The sequence below is a fragment of the Drosophila mauritiana genome, chromosome 3R, assembly GCF_004382145.1.
Source record: "Drosophila mauritiana strain mau12 chromosome 3R, ASM438214v1, whole genome shotgun sequence".
Taxonomy (NCBI): domain Eukaryota; kingdom Metazoa; phylum Arthropoda; class Insecta; order Diptera; family Drosophilidae; genus Drosophila; species Drosophila mauritiana.
Window position 1 is genome coordinate 13,818,533 of NC_046670.1, and position 15,676 is coordinate 13,834,208.

Consider the following 15,676-nt stretch of genomic DNA (forward strand, 5'->3'; position numbering starts at 1 on the left):
CGGGGAACATTTTTATTTCAAATCCAATTATTTCACATCGAAACTGCAATCAGATGATTGCGTTCAGCAACAGGAAGCGTTCACATACACATAAATACGGATGGTTGTGGGCATGTATGTGTATGTGTGTGTGTGTGTTGGTGGACAAACGATGCTGTGAAAATGGCCGACAAAATGAAAGTCAATTGGTTTTTCTTGTTTTTCCCTCCGCCGTTTTCATCTTTTTGTATTCTTGCCCTTTTGTGGCGTTTTTCTTTCTTTCGGTACAAATGTCGTTAGCATCGTGGGAAAAGCGGGCGGGAAAAAAGAAAGGAAAAACTGTCGGCACATTGGGAAACTCAGCGCACATGTCAAGAAATTGTTATGCGCCCTTGGACATTCATTCGTATGGGCGGCGGGGAATTAAATATTCAATATTGCATCGGGACAAACACCCGACATTCAATATTGCCAAAAACATCTTCATGCGGTTGGGGGAACTGAAATGCGTGCGCAATAAAAAGGTTAATGGTAAAATAATAAAAATGTAACGAAATTTTGTGACATGCGGCGACAGTTTGATGAGGAAATGTCATTCCCTATCAATTTTTTGCCCCACCTTTTGATGGTTTGATGGGTGCAAGAGGTGAGAGGTTGTGGCACATTCGACCAGTTGCTTGCCACTTCACTTTTTGCGATTCGCCACCATCCTGCTGTTGGATCATAAGTGCCCCGTCAGCAGTTAATGCACTTGGCATTTGACTGATGGCAAAGCCATCCGAAAAGTCTAGGGCAGAAGGACATTATCTCTGATTAACCCGCATAAGCACTGAGCGGTGGCCAGAACCGCGGCATGGAAAAGCTCGGAATGCTCGAATGGATCACAGGAAAAAATTGTTGATTTTTTGTTGTCAGCTTAATTGATGCCTAAAAGGTGCTTGCTGACAATTTTAAATTAACTAATTGACAGGAAATTGCACAATATTCATAAAAATCTACACTTAAAGATTAAAGATACAGAAAAAGATTACAGCTGATTTTAATTATTATATTTTTGTATGATAATAATCTCCTGACTTAATTTGTTTCTTTTTTTCCATACTTTCTGAATTGTGTAACCTTTTTCAATTATAAAAATTGCAATCATTTTCTGAATATTTTCTTTGAGTGCATCGCCATTTTAAAACAATCTGTACTTTTGCCCTAATGAGTATACGAAGGGAAAACGGGAAAATGAAAGAAGTAAAGGGCAGGGCAATGGAAATTTTCTCTGGCAACCATTGAACTGCTAATTTTTATGCAATTTACTGCAGCGGTTGCTCCAATTGAAAAATGTTTGACTTTGTTTATACGAGTGTGTGCGTGGGGCTGGGTGCATTTTTTAAACTTGTATATGAGAGAGCACAGCTGGGGAAAAACTTTATCTAATTGATTTTCGGAGCAGTGCAGCCAAATGGGGCTCCATTAGCATCGCTCATGCCGAAAAAAGAAACGGAAGCCAAACTAATGTTTTTTTTTTCCTTTCGCTTTTTATAAATAAATATGCAAAAAATTTTGCGGGTTGTTGATGTGCTTTGGGACCAAGAAATAAAAAATACACACGAAGATAGCAGTACACCGCGAGGTTGGCACACTGGCAACTTTAAATTGCATTCATTTTTAATGCAGCGCCGCCAAAAAGCACGGCCACATTACGTATACGCAGCGTAGTGCACTCTAGGGACACATTGCTCCATCATCTGCCCAAGTGCGTGTAGGGAATCAGGGAGCAGCGATTCCTAGGGGGTGTCGCATCCATGAGTGACACTACCAGGACTTCCCCCCAAAATGTCGAATGTAAAACGGCTCGTATTATAGCATACACACAGACTTTTTATACGCTTGCAGCGGGTATTTTCAACGCAGCTGAAAGTTTGCAATCCTATTAATTAAATTGGGGAAAAAATTGAAATCTCATTTTTATAAAATATTATTTGGATTCCTCTGCTACAGCATTGAATGAATTCCAACTCTGCCCAGAGTTATTCCTTTAATTCCCTTTACAAAATTCATATAGGATAAAATTGCATTCTTTAAGCAGTATACAAGCAATATTAACCCTGGATAATTCATTAAACAATTTTTGAATACTATGACTAACTTTTTCATTTCATTCCTATATACAATTTGATCGTACGTCAGGCTTAAGTTTACACGTAATACTTGATAAGCCGTTAGCGGTCAAAAAGATAGCAAATTTTCTGGTTGGGTTTTAAGATTTGAACGAGAAAAAATAAATTCCTCACGTGTCAGGTTTTGATAAGGGTATCCAATATAGCCAAATGCTGCTGGAAAATCAGGTGAAAGGGGTTTTCTGGGGGCGGTAACGATTTCATTTCATGGTTTTGCACTCGTTATGACTTTTCCCCGACCCCTACTCACCCCTTTCTATTCCCCTTGCCCCGAACTCCTCTATCGGTCTCACCGCTTTCCTTGGTTTTTATTGTCGCCCAGTTGCGAGCTAGTGTCCCCAAAGTATGCAACGTTTTATGTTTACTAGAGGTGAAATTCCGCACACAAGTTTTTTAGGCATTTTTGTTGTTTTTTTCCCAAGCAGCATTCTAAAGTCTCTGCGCCCGCCGACAAACTTTTTGTTTTTTTCAATTTAAAGTTAAATTTTTCGGTTACTTTTTCACATTACACATTTTGAATGTCATTGCCGCCAACTGTGCGAGGCCCAAAAATCCCACGAGAAAAGTGAGAGCACAGGTGCGGTTTGTGTGTGTTTATTTATGAAAAACAGAAAAAATAGCGAGACAAACGGGCAAATAAAAAAAACAGAAGGTAAACGAACACGGACAATGTAAATTTTGCTAAATTTAATCGCATGCAGGTTTTAAATTACACAAAGCCTCGCATTACTACAGTTTTAAATTTGTACAGCGTTGCCTAATATTGCTTCTTTACAAAAAAAAAGCATTAAATACATTTCGTTTCTGAAATGTTTACTTTACCTACATGCACATTACTTTATCTACATAACAAAACAAATATGTCTTTAAAGTTTAAGCCCGATCTCTTGATCATGCTGGTTATTGGAAAAAAAGCATAGAAAATATAGCACACGCACATAACTTAGCAGTTTTTCCAGAGATATTATGAAATTATTTGCGAAATTGAAAAACTAAAATTGAGTTCCGTATGATGAAAAGCCAGCACAAGAGCTAACTAAACTAATCAAGGTAAACGAAGAGGATAGCTTTCTAGCAGAAAGTTACGACCCAATAAAAATGGCCAGCAGAAAGGCAAATCAGTGTCGAGAAAAGTCACCTAATTGAGTAAGTGTCATCACCGGACCATCCGCATCCGCATCCAGATCCAGATCCAGAACTCTCGGTTCACTACATATACATATATGTATGTACCTATAGAAGTGGCAGTGTGTGCTGATGGGTGTTGCGGTTGACGTCTGGTATCGCACTCCTTGTGGCAGTGGATTTGGAAAACGGGGACAGCAGACACGACACGTCAACTTGCAAATATACTGCTAAAAGGGGATAGGAATCTTACACCCAAAGAAATTGGTAATAGTCCCATCTTTTCTTAGCAAAAGCGATAAAAAATAGTCGAGTGATAGAATCAACTATCATCATACTTAAAAGTATTACAAAGGTGTGTTTCCCCTTTGTCGATTAATCCATGTACTTATATATCTTTCTTTCATAAGTCGTCATAATTTAACTGACCTAGGTTAATTCTATTGGATAGTTCAGAAGTAGCACGGGTTACTCAAAATAAGTTTTAAATACACTAAGCATTTTGGAAGTTCTGCATTCAAGATGACATGCCCTGATTTTATTCTCAGTGTGCAGTTCGGTAGTGTCCAAATGACTCTGTTCTTGCTGTGTGCTGTTGTGGGTATTTTATTTCATTTTATTGTATTTTATTCCTTTCCTGGCTCGTATTTTTTTGCGCACTTTCTGTTGTTCTTGGGCGAGCTTTGTTGTGTGCTTTTGTTTTTATTTGTGTTCATAACATAAACTTTGTATTTTTATGCGGGACAAAGAGCGGGGAGCAGCAGGAGGGGAAGGCAGCAGCGGAAGAAGACAGGGGACACAGGATTCAGGACGCAGGACCAAAACAACGACAACTGGAGAGACCAACTTGTTTGCGCTGGGAAATCAGTTAAGGACTTGGCGCACAGACTTGGCAGGACTTGAAATAATACACATATACACAAATATATTCACTGTCCCCGTTAGCGCTCGGCACTTTTTTCTGTTTTTTTTTTGTTTTTTTTTTTATTCTTGTTTTAACACTTGAGTGGATTTTTGTGTTATTTTTGTACGAGTCCTGGGCGTTGATTTGGCTTTGCCAGGGGGATACGGAAGCGGCGGGACAAAGGACTCCTCATTTATTATGCGCGCCACAAATCGAAATCAACGAAGCAACTTGATTAAGATTTAACTAAGCAAACAGACTCTCATGCAGCATTCTCACACCTCCTGCGATGTGTATTTCTCTTTTTGCCGTCCGGAATTAAGTTTGCATTTCAATTTGAAATTGAAACAAGGACCGCATATGCATCCAGAGGTACGAGAGCCCACACAGACAAGTGTTATAAATTATGCAAAGTGTCAATGCACTTGCTGTTTGTCTTGCCCATCGTCCGGCACTCTTGCACAAAGCCAATTTAATATGAAGTGTAATAATTAAATGGGGGGGATACGATTCGAATCAACTCAATTATACCCAGTTAGACGGATAAGTAATTTATATTGTCAATAAATGGTAAAAGTCTAACGATGAAGATATCTACAATCATGGTGGTATTTAAATGCAGAATGAGGAAAAATATCGAATTTTCTTGTTATTTTATATATAAAGTGATTGCATATATTTCCACTTCTTTATTTGGATACATTAATTTGATTGTGTTTAAGAAAACAAGCAATAAGTAAGACAACATTATGGATAATGCTTTTGAAAGATCTCAGTGCAACAAAACTGCTTACTCACACATTACTTTTATTTTTAGTGGCTGATTTCATGACCAACATGCACCATTCAATGGGTATGTCACGTAAAAAATTATTAATTAAAGCCAAACCACAGGCAAGGAGTTTACTACATGAAGTTTGCGGTCGCCGGTAATTAATAAAATGTTCGAGGGCAAAAAGCGAGAGGGACACTCATACAGTACCATTCAATTGCCACTTTGGGGACTGATTCGGTTTTTATGGCTGAGGCATTAGCATGGGCTTTTATATAAATTTGTGGCAGAATTTTTTTGTATATGTATACATATGTCCGATGTCTCTTGGCAAAATGCATATTGTTGCAGCCGGCAAAACTGTCAACTGAACATCAATCTATTGATGGCCGGCGGGCGTTAAGCTGCCCATCAAATCCCATGGTCGCTATTAGAACGGGTCACGCTTTTGTTCAGAAGCTTAACGAGCTCAACCCTATCGATGGGGTAAAAAATAAAACCGATGACGCAGACACAAAAGAGGGTTTCAAATGCTTTAAGCGCTGCGTTTGAGCGCCAACGGAGACTCTTTCATGTGGACTCGTGGACGGATGGCAGGATGGCAGGACGCCAGGATGGACGCTTCAAGGCACAGACACGGACGAAACAGTGAAAGGATGCGCACCTCGCCCACGCACACACACACACACACAGCCACAACCAAAAAGGGGCATTGTCCGGACATTGTTCAATCCATTTGTAAGGGAATATGGGTATGCTACTTTAAATTGAAATTTAATTAAATTTATCATACAAAGGGATTCCTTGAGCAGCGAAACTATGTGGGGGTATTGCGTTTCCACTCTAATAAAATTTAAAAATATACAAAATGGTGTTTGCTTATTAGTATCAAATATCCAAATGTATCTGACTTTTAACTACCCCAAAGTGCTACGATATTTAAATTTCTTTCAAAATGAGACATGTATTTCTTTTTCAAGCTCTATTTCTTGTTCAACAACTCCAACAATGCCTTTTTCTTTTATAAATAAAGACTTTAAGTTTATTGCCGTAAGAACTTTTCTTAAATAAGTAGTTCATCTGGCTCGTAACTCTTTGTTTAAAGAACAAACCTGATATATACCGAACACACAAAAACTCTTGATATAAGTTTGCTTTCACGGCGGAAATCATAAATTTTCGCACACAAAAATCTCGATTAACTGCACGGAGCAGCAAAAGTTGAAAACTTTTCCGTTGGCAGCGACATCTTTGGTGTCCTTGTATTGTATAAATTTCATTAAAAAGAACAAAAAAAAAATAAGAATGTCAGCCATGGATGCGCTTTAAAGCGCTTGTCAAAAACTTTTCCATGCCACCGCAGCTTTCAAATTCTGCGAGGTAAAATGCACGAAAGCCGAAACTGCAGTGAGGCGATAAGATACATAAACATAAATGCATATATATTCAAACGAAATAAACCCGAATGTTCAACATATGGATAAGGGTATAGGTATAGGTTGTCAAAATCCCAAAGCCATTAGACAGGTCTCAACAAAAATTGCGCGGCTTTTGCATTTCAGGTGCTCCAAGGGCAAATTGAAAAGTCATGTCAAGAGTAAACAAAATATCCTGGCAGACGGCAGACGACAGACAAGGAACAGGAAATGGGCAGCGAATTGTCAACGCTCGGCTGACTCTCAAATTGAACGAATCCCAACAACAGGAATTTCACAAACCAATGCACTTGGCCAACAAGAAAATATAAAACAATTACGCGTTTAATATATTTTCATTTAGTCCGGCATGGCGAAGAGCTGCCAGAAAACAGCGAGGAAAATATAGGAGTAAGGATAAGGGGTGTGGAAATGCTCGTCCTTTGCTGCCTCATTTTTTACTTTTAATGAAGCGCAAGAATTTCTGTTGGATAATTTGTTAAGCGAACTTTGGCGGTCCGAAGGACGAGGCTTCTTGGCCAGAAGGCAAAAAGCCAAACGGGGCCTGCAAAAACTTAGACAATGCAACAAGGACATGCGCACACACACATACATACATCGACAGACAGCACTGAAAGTTGCGCTATAATTTGGCTTATTTCAGCTAGCAAATTTATAGACTGGAGATGCAAAATGCTGCACCGGAAGTGGCCCCAACTGCCCAGGACCACGATGTGCAGGATTAAGGACGAAGGACGCAGGGCGCTGGGCGAGGCAACAGACAGCGCAAGATAAATGACACGCAAAAGCCAAGTGGCAGATTTTCATTTTTAATTAAAACAACGGTCAGGAGAAGTTTGTGCCAGCACGCTCTTCCATAATGCATAGTAATAAACAATAATTAAAATCGTGGCCAATGGGTGTTGTCCTGTCCCTCGCCTGCATTTCGCTCTCCCACTCTCTCTTGGTTTTTCCACTTACCTGTTGTAATGTTGTACATGAAAATCTCACGCAGGAGCAGCAGCTCGTCTTCCGGTGCAGCGGAAATTGCACCGAACACTTCGTTCTCCGGCCAAACTTCCCTGGGGAATACACAACAAGGGATGCGTTAGAACAAAAGCAGAAAAATATATTTCATTAAAGTTGGGAATGCAGCGGAAATTGATGTATTAAACGGGTTACCTTTACTAAAGCTTGACTAAATAAATTTAATGTTTTAAAGGAAAGTTCGCGTATTACAGTTTACTACATCTATCTATTTATTTGAATATATAGTTTTAAAGCTTTGTCATTTGCCAACATGTTCAATTGGTTTTAATTATTCGTTATTATAGGTCTTTCCATTTGCTTTTATTTTGGCTTGACTATCTGGTTTCTAGTCTTTTGATTTATTGATCCAATCCGCAACCAAGCTTTTAGAACTTCATGTAAATGCCAATTTTCATTTAATTCTCCATTCCAAACTAATCAAAACACATAAAAGCTAGCACACTGAAAGCTGACAGCTTAACAAAATAGTTCGCTTTAGGTAACAATTTCCCACAAAAATTTAAAAAAAAAATGTTAGCTCCAACAATAGGCCCATAGTATTATTATTATCATCCACATCCAACAAAAAGCAAAAATAGAGGCGCTTTTAGCCCGGGCAAACTGAAATTGATGCGTTTAAAATTGCGTCAGGATACACCACCCGTTGCACTTGCCCAACATTTCACATGTTGTGTGCGTCCTGCCTTCTTTCTTTCTTTCCCTTTTTTCGATGCCACACACAATATAATCCCTTCCCACTGCTGTGATGATGCAACGTTGCAGGCTTTTCGCAACGTTGCCGCTGTTAATTTAATATTTGAAAGCAGCTTAATATGCAACGCACAGCAAAAACATAACGAGAAAGAGATAGAGCAGAACTTGGTTACGACACTCGAATTAGCCTAGAAATCATTTAGAATATAAAACATACTAACGGGAAAGCTTAAACGTTTTATACATGTAATCTCAACAATTCAGAAATTTTTAAAATATTTTCCATGCCATTTTAGAGCATGGGAGCTCGATAAAATAAATAATTTGCAGAAGCCATTTAAATGTACAAGCCAAAGTTTAAATTTTCAATATTAGTTGAATTTCTAATTTAATATCTTACAAATATCTTTACAAAATATACAATGAATTGTATTAACTTGTTCTCTTTTACAGACACCCAAACCTATACACTTTTTCTCACAGTACTATTGAACGACCTTGTGGCAGTGGAAAACGCGAGGTTCTTGGCCATATCAGTGGCAGGCAGGCAGTCAGTCGGTAAGGAATGTGGAGTAAGTCCCTCTAAGCGACATATTTATGCTTATTTGTGGTCGTGCTTGTAGGCGATAGTGCAACTTATGTTTCCCGCTGTCGCCTAGCCAATAAATTGACTGACATGCCCATGGCCACGCCCCCATGCATATTGTCCTGCGTCCTCCATGGCGTATACGCTATGTGCTCTATGTTCCATGCCTGCAATCCTGCGGGTCTTATTTTCGGTGCTCGTTAGTTGCCACCATTGGGATAGGACAATGTGCAACAGAGCACACAGAAAACCATCCATGGGTGGGGTGGGCAGAATTTTTGGGTTTTGGATCAACATTTGCCAGCGCTCATTTAAAAGTTATGCGACAATATTTTGCGTGCAACTTTTACAGCGATGTGGCGTGGCGATAATTAGCGGTTTTTAGTGTGCCACTATGCTGGTCAGGGGCGAATATTGGTTAATTATGGACCATGAAAAATCTATGAAAGCCATCGGGCCAGCGGTTTGGGGCTTTTGGCTTTTTAGTTCGATTATATTCAATATTGTTGAGCTGTGCGCGCCAGCAGATAAACTATTTATTTCAATAAAAATAGTTCCTGATGCAAGAGGCAAAACATTTTTAATCACATTGAATGAAACTGGATTAATTATGAATCGATATTCTGGCCAACGCAATGGATTAAGTCGGCTCAAATTCCAGGTGTTTTTACCAAAAACTGTGTGATTAAATTTATAATATGGCATAATGAAATGTTTGAAATTTTCCAAAGCAGCATACAATTTTAATTGTGAGTATTAGCAGAGAGAAGAAAGGTCCCCTGATGGACAATTAAAAATAGATAGCATGACTATTAGGTTAAAATGCAACCATTTTTATACCAAAACAATTTGCATTTGAATAAATACGTTTAATAAAAATTTATTTAATTTTATTTACAGCTTGATATTATTTTTAGCCCGTATTTTATTGAATATATGTTGTGTGATCTTTGAAACTCTAAATTGGTTATTTTCACCACTAAACACTATGAGCTTGGACACCAACTTAAAAGCTGAAAATACTCTTTATTTCCAGTCAACAAAATCAACAAGAAATGTGCAAAGGCGAAATAAAAGGCGAAAGCGAAGCTTGCCGTTGCTATGCTAAATAAGCGCATCAGCAGACGCTTAAATAAGCTTAGTTAAAAGGAGGCCAAAGTGGGCGGGGCAGCGTGGATAGAGCGAGAGAGGAGGTGGGATGGAGGGGGATTCTGAAAGTTGCAGCCAAAGTGAAGTTTGAATAAACATTTTGCGCATTTACTTCACTTAAAAGTTTGCTTTTTTCCAAGCACACATTTCTGGGCACCCATTAAGCCAACGCCGGCGAAAGCCAAAGCAGCAGGAAAACCCAGAAAAGCTACAAATTTTTCCTCTTTTGCCTCTCGCTCAACTTAAATGGAAAAAACCCCTAATAGTGTGACTTGGCAAGTATTTAAAAATTCTGGACAGACACACACTCACACACCCCGGCACACACATCATCCTCAATGCACTTACACACATGCCACACCAGACCCAAATTACGAATGTCTGCATGTCGGGCCCACAAACTCCAGTTTGTTTTCAATATTTTGCTTACCCAAAAGCGTCCTCATGGCCAAGAGTGAAAAGAGAAACAGAGGCATCTAAAATGTATAATATACCCTCATGCTTGGCATTCTCAATGGATACGACACCATATATGTATTTAAAGATTAACAAACTGGCGCTATGACACACTAGTATAATTTTTAGAAAATTATAAATGTGCAATTGGAAGTAACAAAAAGTTAGCTGTATATTCAACGTCTAGTTATAAGGCTCAACTAATCAATCTAAAACATTCCAAAAGATTGTAGACAACAACACAACTTTTTATAGTGCGGATTACATTTTGTCAATGGTAAAATACAAACTTATCTAAGATATAGCATTCTTTAATATGAAGCAAAAATAAATCCAATTAGTGGGACTCCTTTGCAGGGTATGCGATATAAAGTGAGTGGCAAAAAGTGCTCGGCAACGGGGCACAAAAAAGTTCCAGACAATGCCCAGACAAAGGAGTTGGTTCCCGTGGGGGCGTGGTCGGGGGCGTGGTCGGGGGCGTGGGCAGTGGGCGGTAGGCGGTGGATGCAAGCTTCGGTAGTGCTCTATATGCATATCGCATTTTAATTTATTAGCACAAAAAGCGTCTAGACCTTTTTAAGCTGCCACTGCAGCAGCCGAGTGGCACAGCAAAAATTGTATTCATTTTAATGCAACAATTTTCGTTGGCAACAATTAAAATGTACATAAATTTCGAGAAAGCCTCTACAAACACACACACACACAGTATGGAGCCATCTCACTGGCAATACTTTCCTCGAATATATCCAATCAATTTGCACAGAGCGAAGAGTAGGAGCTGGAGCCTCCAGCATCTCGGTCTCCTCCTATTTGCAGATGCCATCGATTGGAATCCTTTGAGACACGGCTCCTCCGACCAGAACCAACAGGCAGGCAGGCAGGCAGCAGGTGGAAAATTTTAATGAGGTTGTAATTAAATGACTTGGAAATATTTAAGCCACGTTTTCGATTGCTCTGGCACAGCACAGCACAACCAGCCAGCCTTTGACACCCGGCGACATCTGCTGATGTTTCTGTGCGGGTGCTGTCGGCACGGCCCTATTTAAATGTTGACGCGAAAAAGATAAATTATTTTCACGCAATTTTCCCCGAGCAAACAATAAACATTTCTTGAGCGCGTCTTCAATGGGCTTTACATAATTGAGCGGGCAATTAAATTGAAAGGCGCAGAGGAGGTCCTCTGACCTGGTTCCATCCACCAGCCACCAACCTCACCTTGCGGTTTGTTGACTGAAAAATTGCAGGCGGCTGGGACAAAAAACCGCGCACCGAGAAATTGTCTGTGCGAAATGCACAGGACAGCGCAAGGACTCTTCTTATTATCTGTGGGGGCAAAAAGGGGAGAGCAGGGAGCAGGGACAAGGGATTCCGGGCACTGCCATTATCTGTAGTTACCAGGGTGCCAGCGTGCTCTGCCTTAACAATAAATAAAAACTATTTAATTTAAGAGCAACGCAGGGCAGCGAAAGGCATCGTGCAAGAGCGCAGAGAAAGGATATGAAAAATAAACAGGATGAAAGTAAAATTCGATAAATGCCAGTGAAGTTGCATTAAAGGACACAGAACGACCAAGCGGATTTTTTTTTTTTTGTTGCCCATTTTTGACTAGAGTTAATTTATTATGCGAATTGCTTTCGTACCTTTTCCTTGGCTCGGTCAATGTCAAGTTATTAAAAAGCGGGATTTACAAAGGCATTACGTCTGGAGCCCTAGCAACCGGGATAGCATTTTCAACTCACCTGGCGGCACGAAGAAGGGCGATGGCCTGGTCCAGTTTCTCTGAACGGAGCAGTTTATTTATGCGAATCATGCAATCCTCGCTGAAAGTGGGGAAAGACCAAGAAACATAATAAGGACACGTTGTGCCACTGGAAATCGAACTGGTAATAATGGGTTCAGTTCAGGGGGTCGGGTCAGATGGGGTACAAGGAAGGAAGAATGGAAGGAAGGAATAAAAATAGTTGCAACTAACTCACCGCTGATCATCAATGGATTTCTCGGATGCGGCATCGAAGGGCATGGGCTGCTCATCCTCCGGCATTTCCAATTCCGTGGACAGCAGGCTGCACACTTCCGTTGCCAGTTCAGCCCATTTGCTCGACAATTCTTCCTGCAATTATGCATTAATAAATTATTTATGATTCGACATTGTTTGCAAATGGATAATCAAAGAGGGAAATTAGTCGTTACGTAAATATCGGAGCAGCAGAATTAATTATACCACAGGCAGTGGTAATTATAACCCAATATCTAATAATCCTTGTCAGCCATGCGGTAGTGGCAGAAAAAAAAAAACAAATACAAAGTGAGCATTTAAATGAAATTTAAAAATGTGTTGGAAATAAACTGGCTATAAAATGATTTTCTATAATTCGAATTCGATTTTATAAAATCGCTGTCAGGCATATTGATTACGTTTGATCACTTACAAATCATAACTTAATATTTTAGAGAACGAAAAAGCAGTTTAATATTTATATCCATACATCATTTACATTACAGTTTCTATGATTTCAATTAAATTATTTAAAGTTTCAAGACTGGCAGCAGTTATGAATTGTAATTTGCTGCTTGCAAAAAAAGAAACACATTTAAACCATTGTTCTCTCATTTTTTGCCCATTTACGACCTGTTAACAATGCATATTAATTGTAAATCAATGGGCGATGTCCGCCTAAATACAAGGACGTGGATTACGGTAAAGTTTTTTCTCATTTAATTTTCAAATCAATTTAATAAGTAAAAAAATATATTTTCAAACAGTATTGATACATTAAAAAAAATCGCACTATTTTTAGATTCTTTTAAAAAGCAATTTAAACAATACAAAAATTTAATGGATATGTATTTGAATTACAAATATCGAAATTCTTACTAAATTGTTGAGGAGATCACACTTCTTGACTATTACCATAATTTTATTATAAATTCATTTAATTTATGCTTATTTTACACGTTACACAATTTAATCTTTTTTGTTTATCGCACGCTTAACTTTTTCAAGCCAAAAGGGGAGGAACATGCAAATATTTGTTTCCTCATGGCGATTGTCATGTTTTTCGCTCGGCGGCAAGGACAAATATTTATAAATTAATTGTTGAAAAATTGATGCGCTGAACACTGTGCGTGGCCCAAAAACAATAGCACAGCTACGCGACCGCAGCTATACAAATAAATATGTCAGAAATTAACACAATTGAAGGTTGTTGCAAAAAAAAAAAAAAATAATCTTGTTCACGTCAGCCACGGCCTTCGTGTAAAAATTCCCATATCCTTGCCCTACGCGCACCTCCCGGCCAAAAGGACCAAATCGCAGGCCACAAAAATGGCCAGCCCTTGCAGTATGCAGTTGCAAACTGTTGTGGAAAACTCAAGAGGCCAGTTTCCACTGCCCGGAAATCACGCTCAGTGGTGCGTCGTTTTCCCAACGCGACAAAGTGTGCAAAAACAAAAGATGGTTAGGAATACAATGGGCCCCGGTGCCCAGGAAAATATGCGACTTCAAGATACTCTCACCAAGTTTGCTCAGCTTATTTTAGCAAATATTGGAATTCCATTAAGAGAAATGACACTATGGTGTGTAGTACCTAACCTAATAGTTCTTAAAATCTGTCAATGGTATTGATAATGATAAGTTTTAAGGACCATAGTAATTAAAAAACCTTAAATTCAAATAAATGTTAACTAACGCAATTACAGTCTTCCAACCTTAATCCCATCGTAAGTTGAAAAAATAACAAGAACTAAACGCAGAACTGAGCTTTTTGAAAAGGGTCAAAGCGGCGGAAAAACAACGGAAACCTGGTGGACCGACTGGCGAAAGTTTTCCACATTTTCCGCGAGTGAGAGAATGAAGTAGTTTGCGGGTGCGTTAACTAAGGTCGCATGCAATTGTGCACCATGAAAATAATACGCACACACGAAGTAGAAAATACACAAAAGCCGCAGTCGTTAAAATTGAATGAAATAGAATCGTTGCTGGGACAAGCTTCTATACATTTTCTGTACTTTCTTTTTTTCCATATTTTCAGTCAATTAAATTTCACGATCAAGCACATAAATCTTCAACGGTCAGAGCATAGACGACAATTGTTTTTTGTGTATGGTCCTTTTCTTTGCCTCTGTTTGCAATTCGTTTTAAATTTTATTGGCAATTTAGGGTGTATTTTATGGCCTGCACAGCGGGTGCTGACCAGCAGGCTTAAATAAAGTTATTTAATGCGGCCATTTATTTATAAAACATTAAACAGAGTCTATATAAAGGGCAGATTGATGTTGACTTCCAGCAGGAAATTCAGGAAAATGTTCGTAATTATTTTTAAATTAAAGCTTAGTTACTCGAAAATCAAAACTTAACCTTTCCCCCCTGGGTGTGAAAAACTTCAACTGACTACTTTATTTTATTTTTCATCTGGGTCTTACCTCAGTGGGCTGTGGTGCAGCTGGTGGCTTGGACTTGGTCGCCGACTGCTTCTTCTTTCGGGAGGCGCCACCACCTCGCTTCTTGTCCTGCACCACCACTGAGTCCTGGCAGAAGCGCTCCATCATTTTAATGAAAACGTTGGCCGTTTCCACCACATCGCGCAGGAAAACCCTGTGGAGTTGGAGTGCAGAGGTTAGTTAACGAAATGAATATATATTGTAATTAAATTCTTTATTATATGTGTGCACGTATCCAAATTGAATTTTGTTGCATGTTGGCCCCGTATCTATATGAAAAATTCATGCCACATTGCTTCAATTCAATTAAATGTGACAAATACTTAATTTTTTCAACTCAATTTCATTGGGTTGAATTCAATTTATAAATAAATATTTATGTTCATGCCACACACTGAGTAATTAATAAATTTTGGTGTTACCATAAGGTGGGAAGACCAGCAGTTAAATGGTTTGGCACACTCATATTTTAGTTTTAATAGATGCTCAACACAGTTTGAACATTTTTAGATATTTGATAAATTTATATCATTTATGTTGCAATTTATAAATCTAATGCAGTAAATTTTGAATTGATTGATAAATATTCAACACAAATGAACGCATTCATTGCTCTAAAATATTTTCATTTGAAATGTATGCATTAGAAATGAAATAAATTCATTGACAGTCATTCTTATACTTTTACGAGAATGTTTGTAGGAATAAATCAAAGTCCAACATCAATAACCTTTCGACCGGCCCAAAAATACTTATTGAATATCATCGACTACATTAAAAAGGGCCAAAAGCTGCCCCGCCCAATGCCATTCGGCCCACTCAATGGCCAGGACGAAACGTTCCCCGCCATGACTGACTAACTAACCCAACTCGATTTTGGGCTGAGTGATGATGTGGCGTTGCCTTTTCTGTCGAAGCCGATGACGCCTCCAATTA

General features: G+C 38.9%; 1 protein-coding gene across 1 annotated transcript in view; it reads right to left on the minus strand.

The window, feature by feature from the left end:
• The window catches only part of LOC117142521 (protein timeless homolog), a 67,274-nt gene that overhangs the window by 34,554 nt on the left and 17,044 nt on the right, over positions 1 to 15,676 (minus strand). Inside the window, exons 8-11 of the mRNA XM_033306564.1 lie at positions 14,723 to 14,894; positions 12,277 to 12,410; positions 12,040 to 12,120; positions 7,348 to 7,448 (exon numbers count right to left, since the gene is read on the minus strand). Coding sequence (XP_033162455.1) covers positions 7,348 to 7,448; positions 12,040 to 12,120; positions 12,277 to 12,410; positions 14,723 to 14,894 — 488 coding nt within the window. The remainder of the gene's footprint in view (positions 1 to 7,347; positions 7,449 to 12,039; positions 12,121 to 12,276; positions 12,411 to 14,722; positions 14,895 to 15,676) is intronic.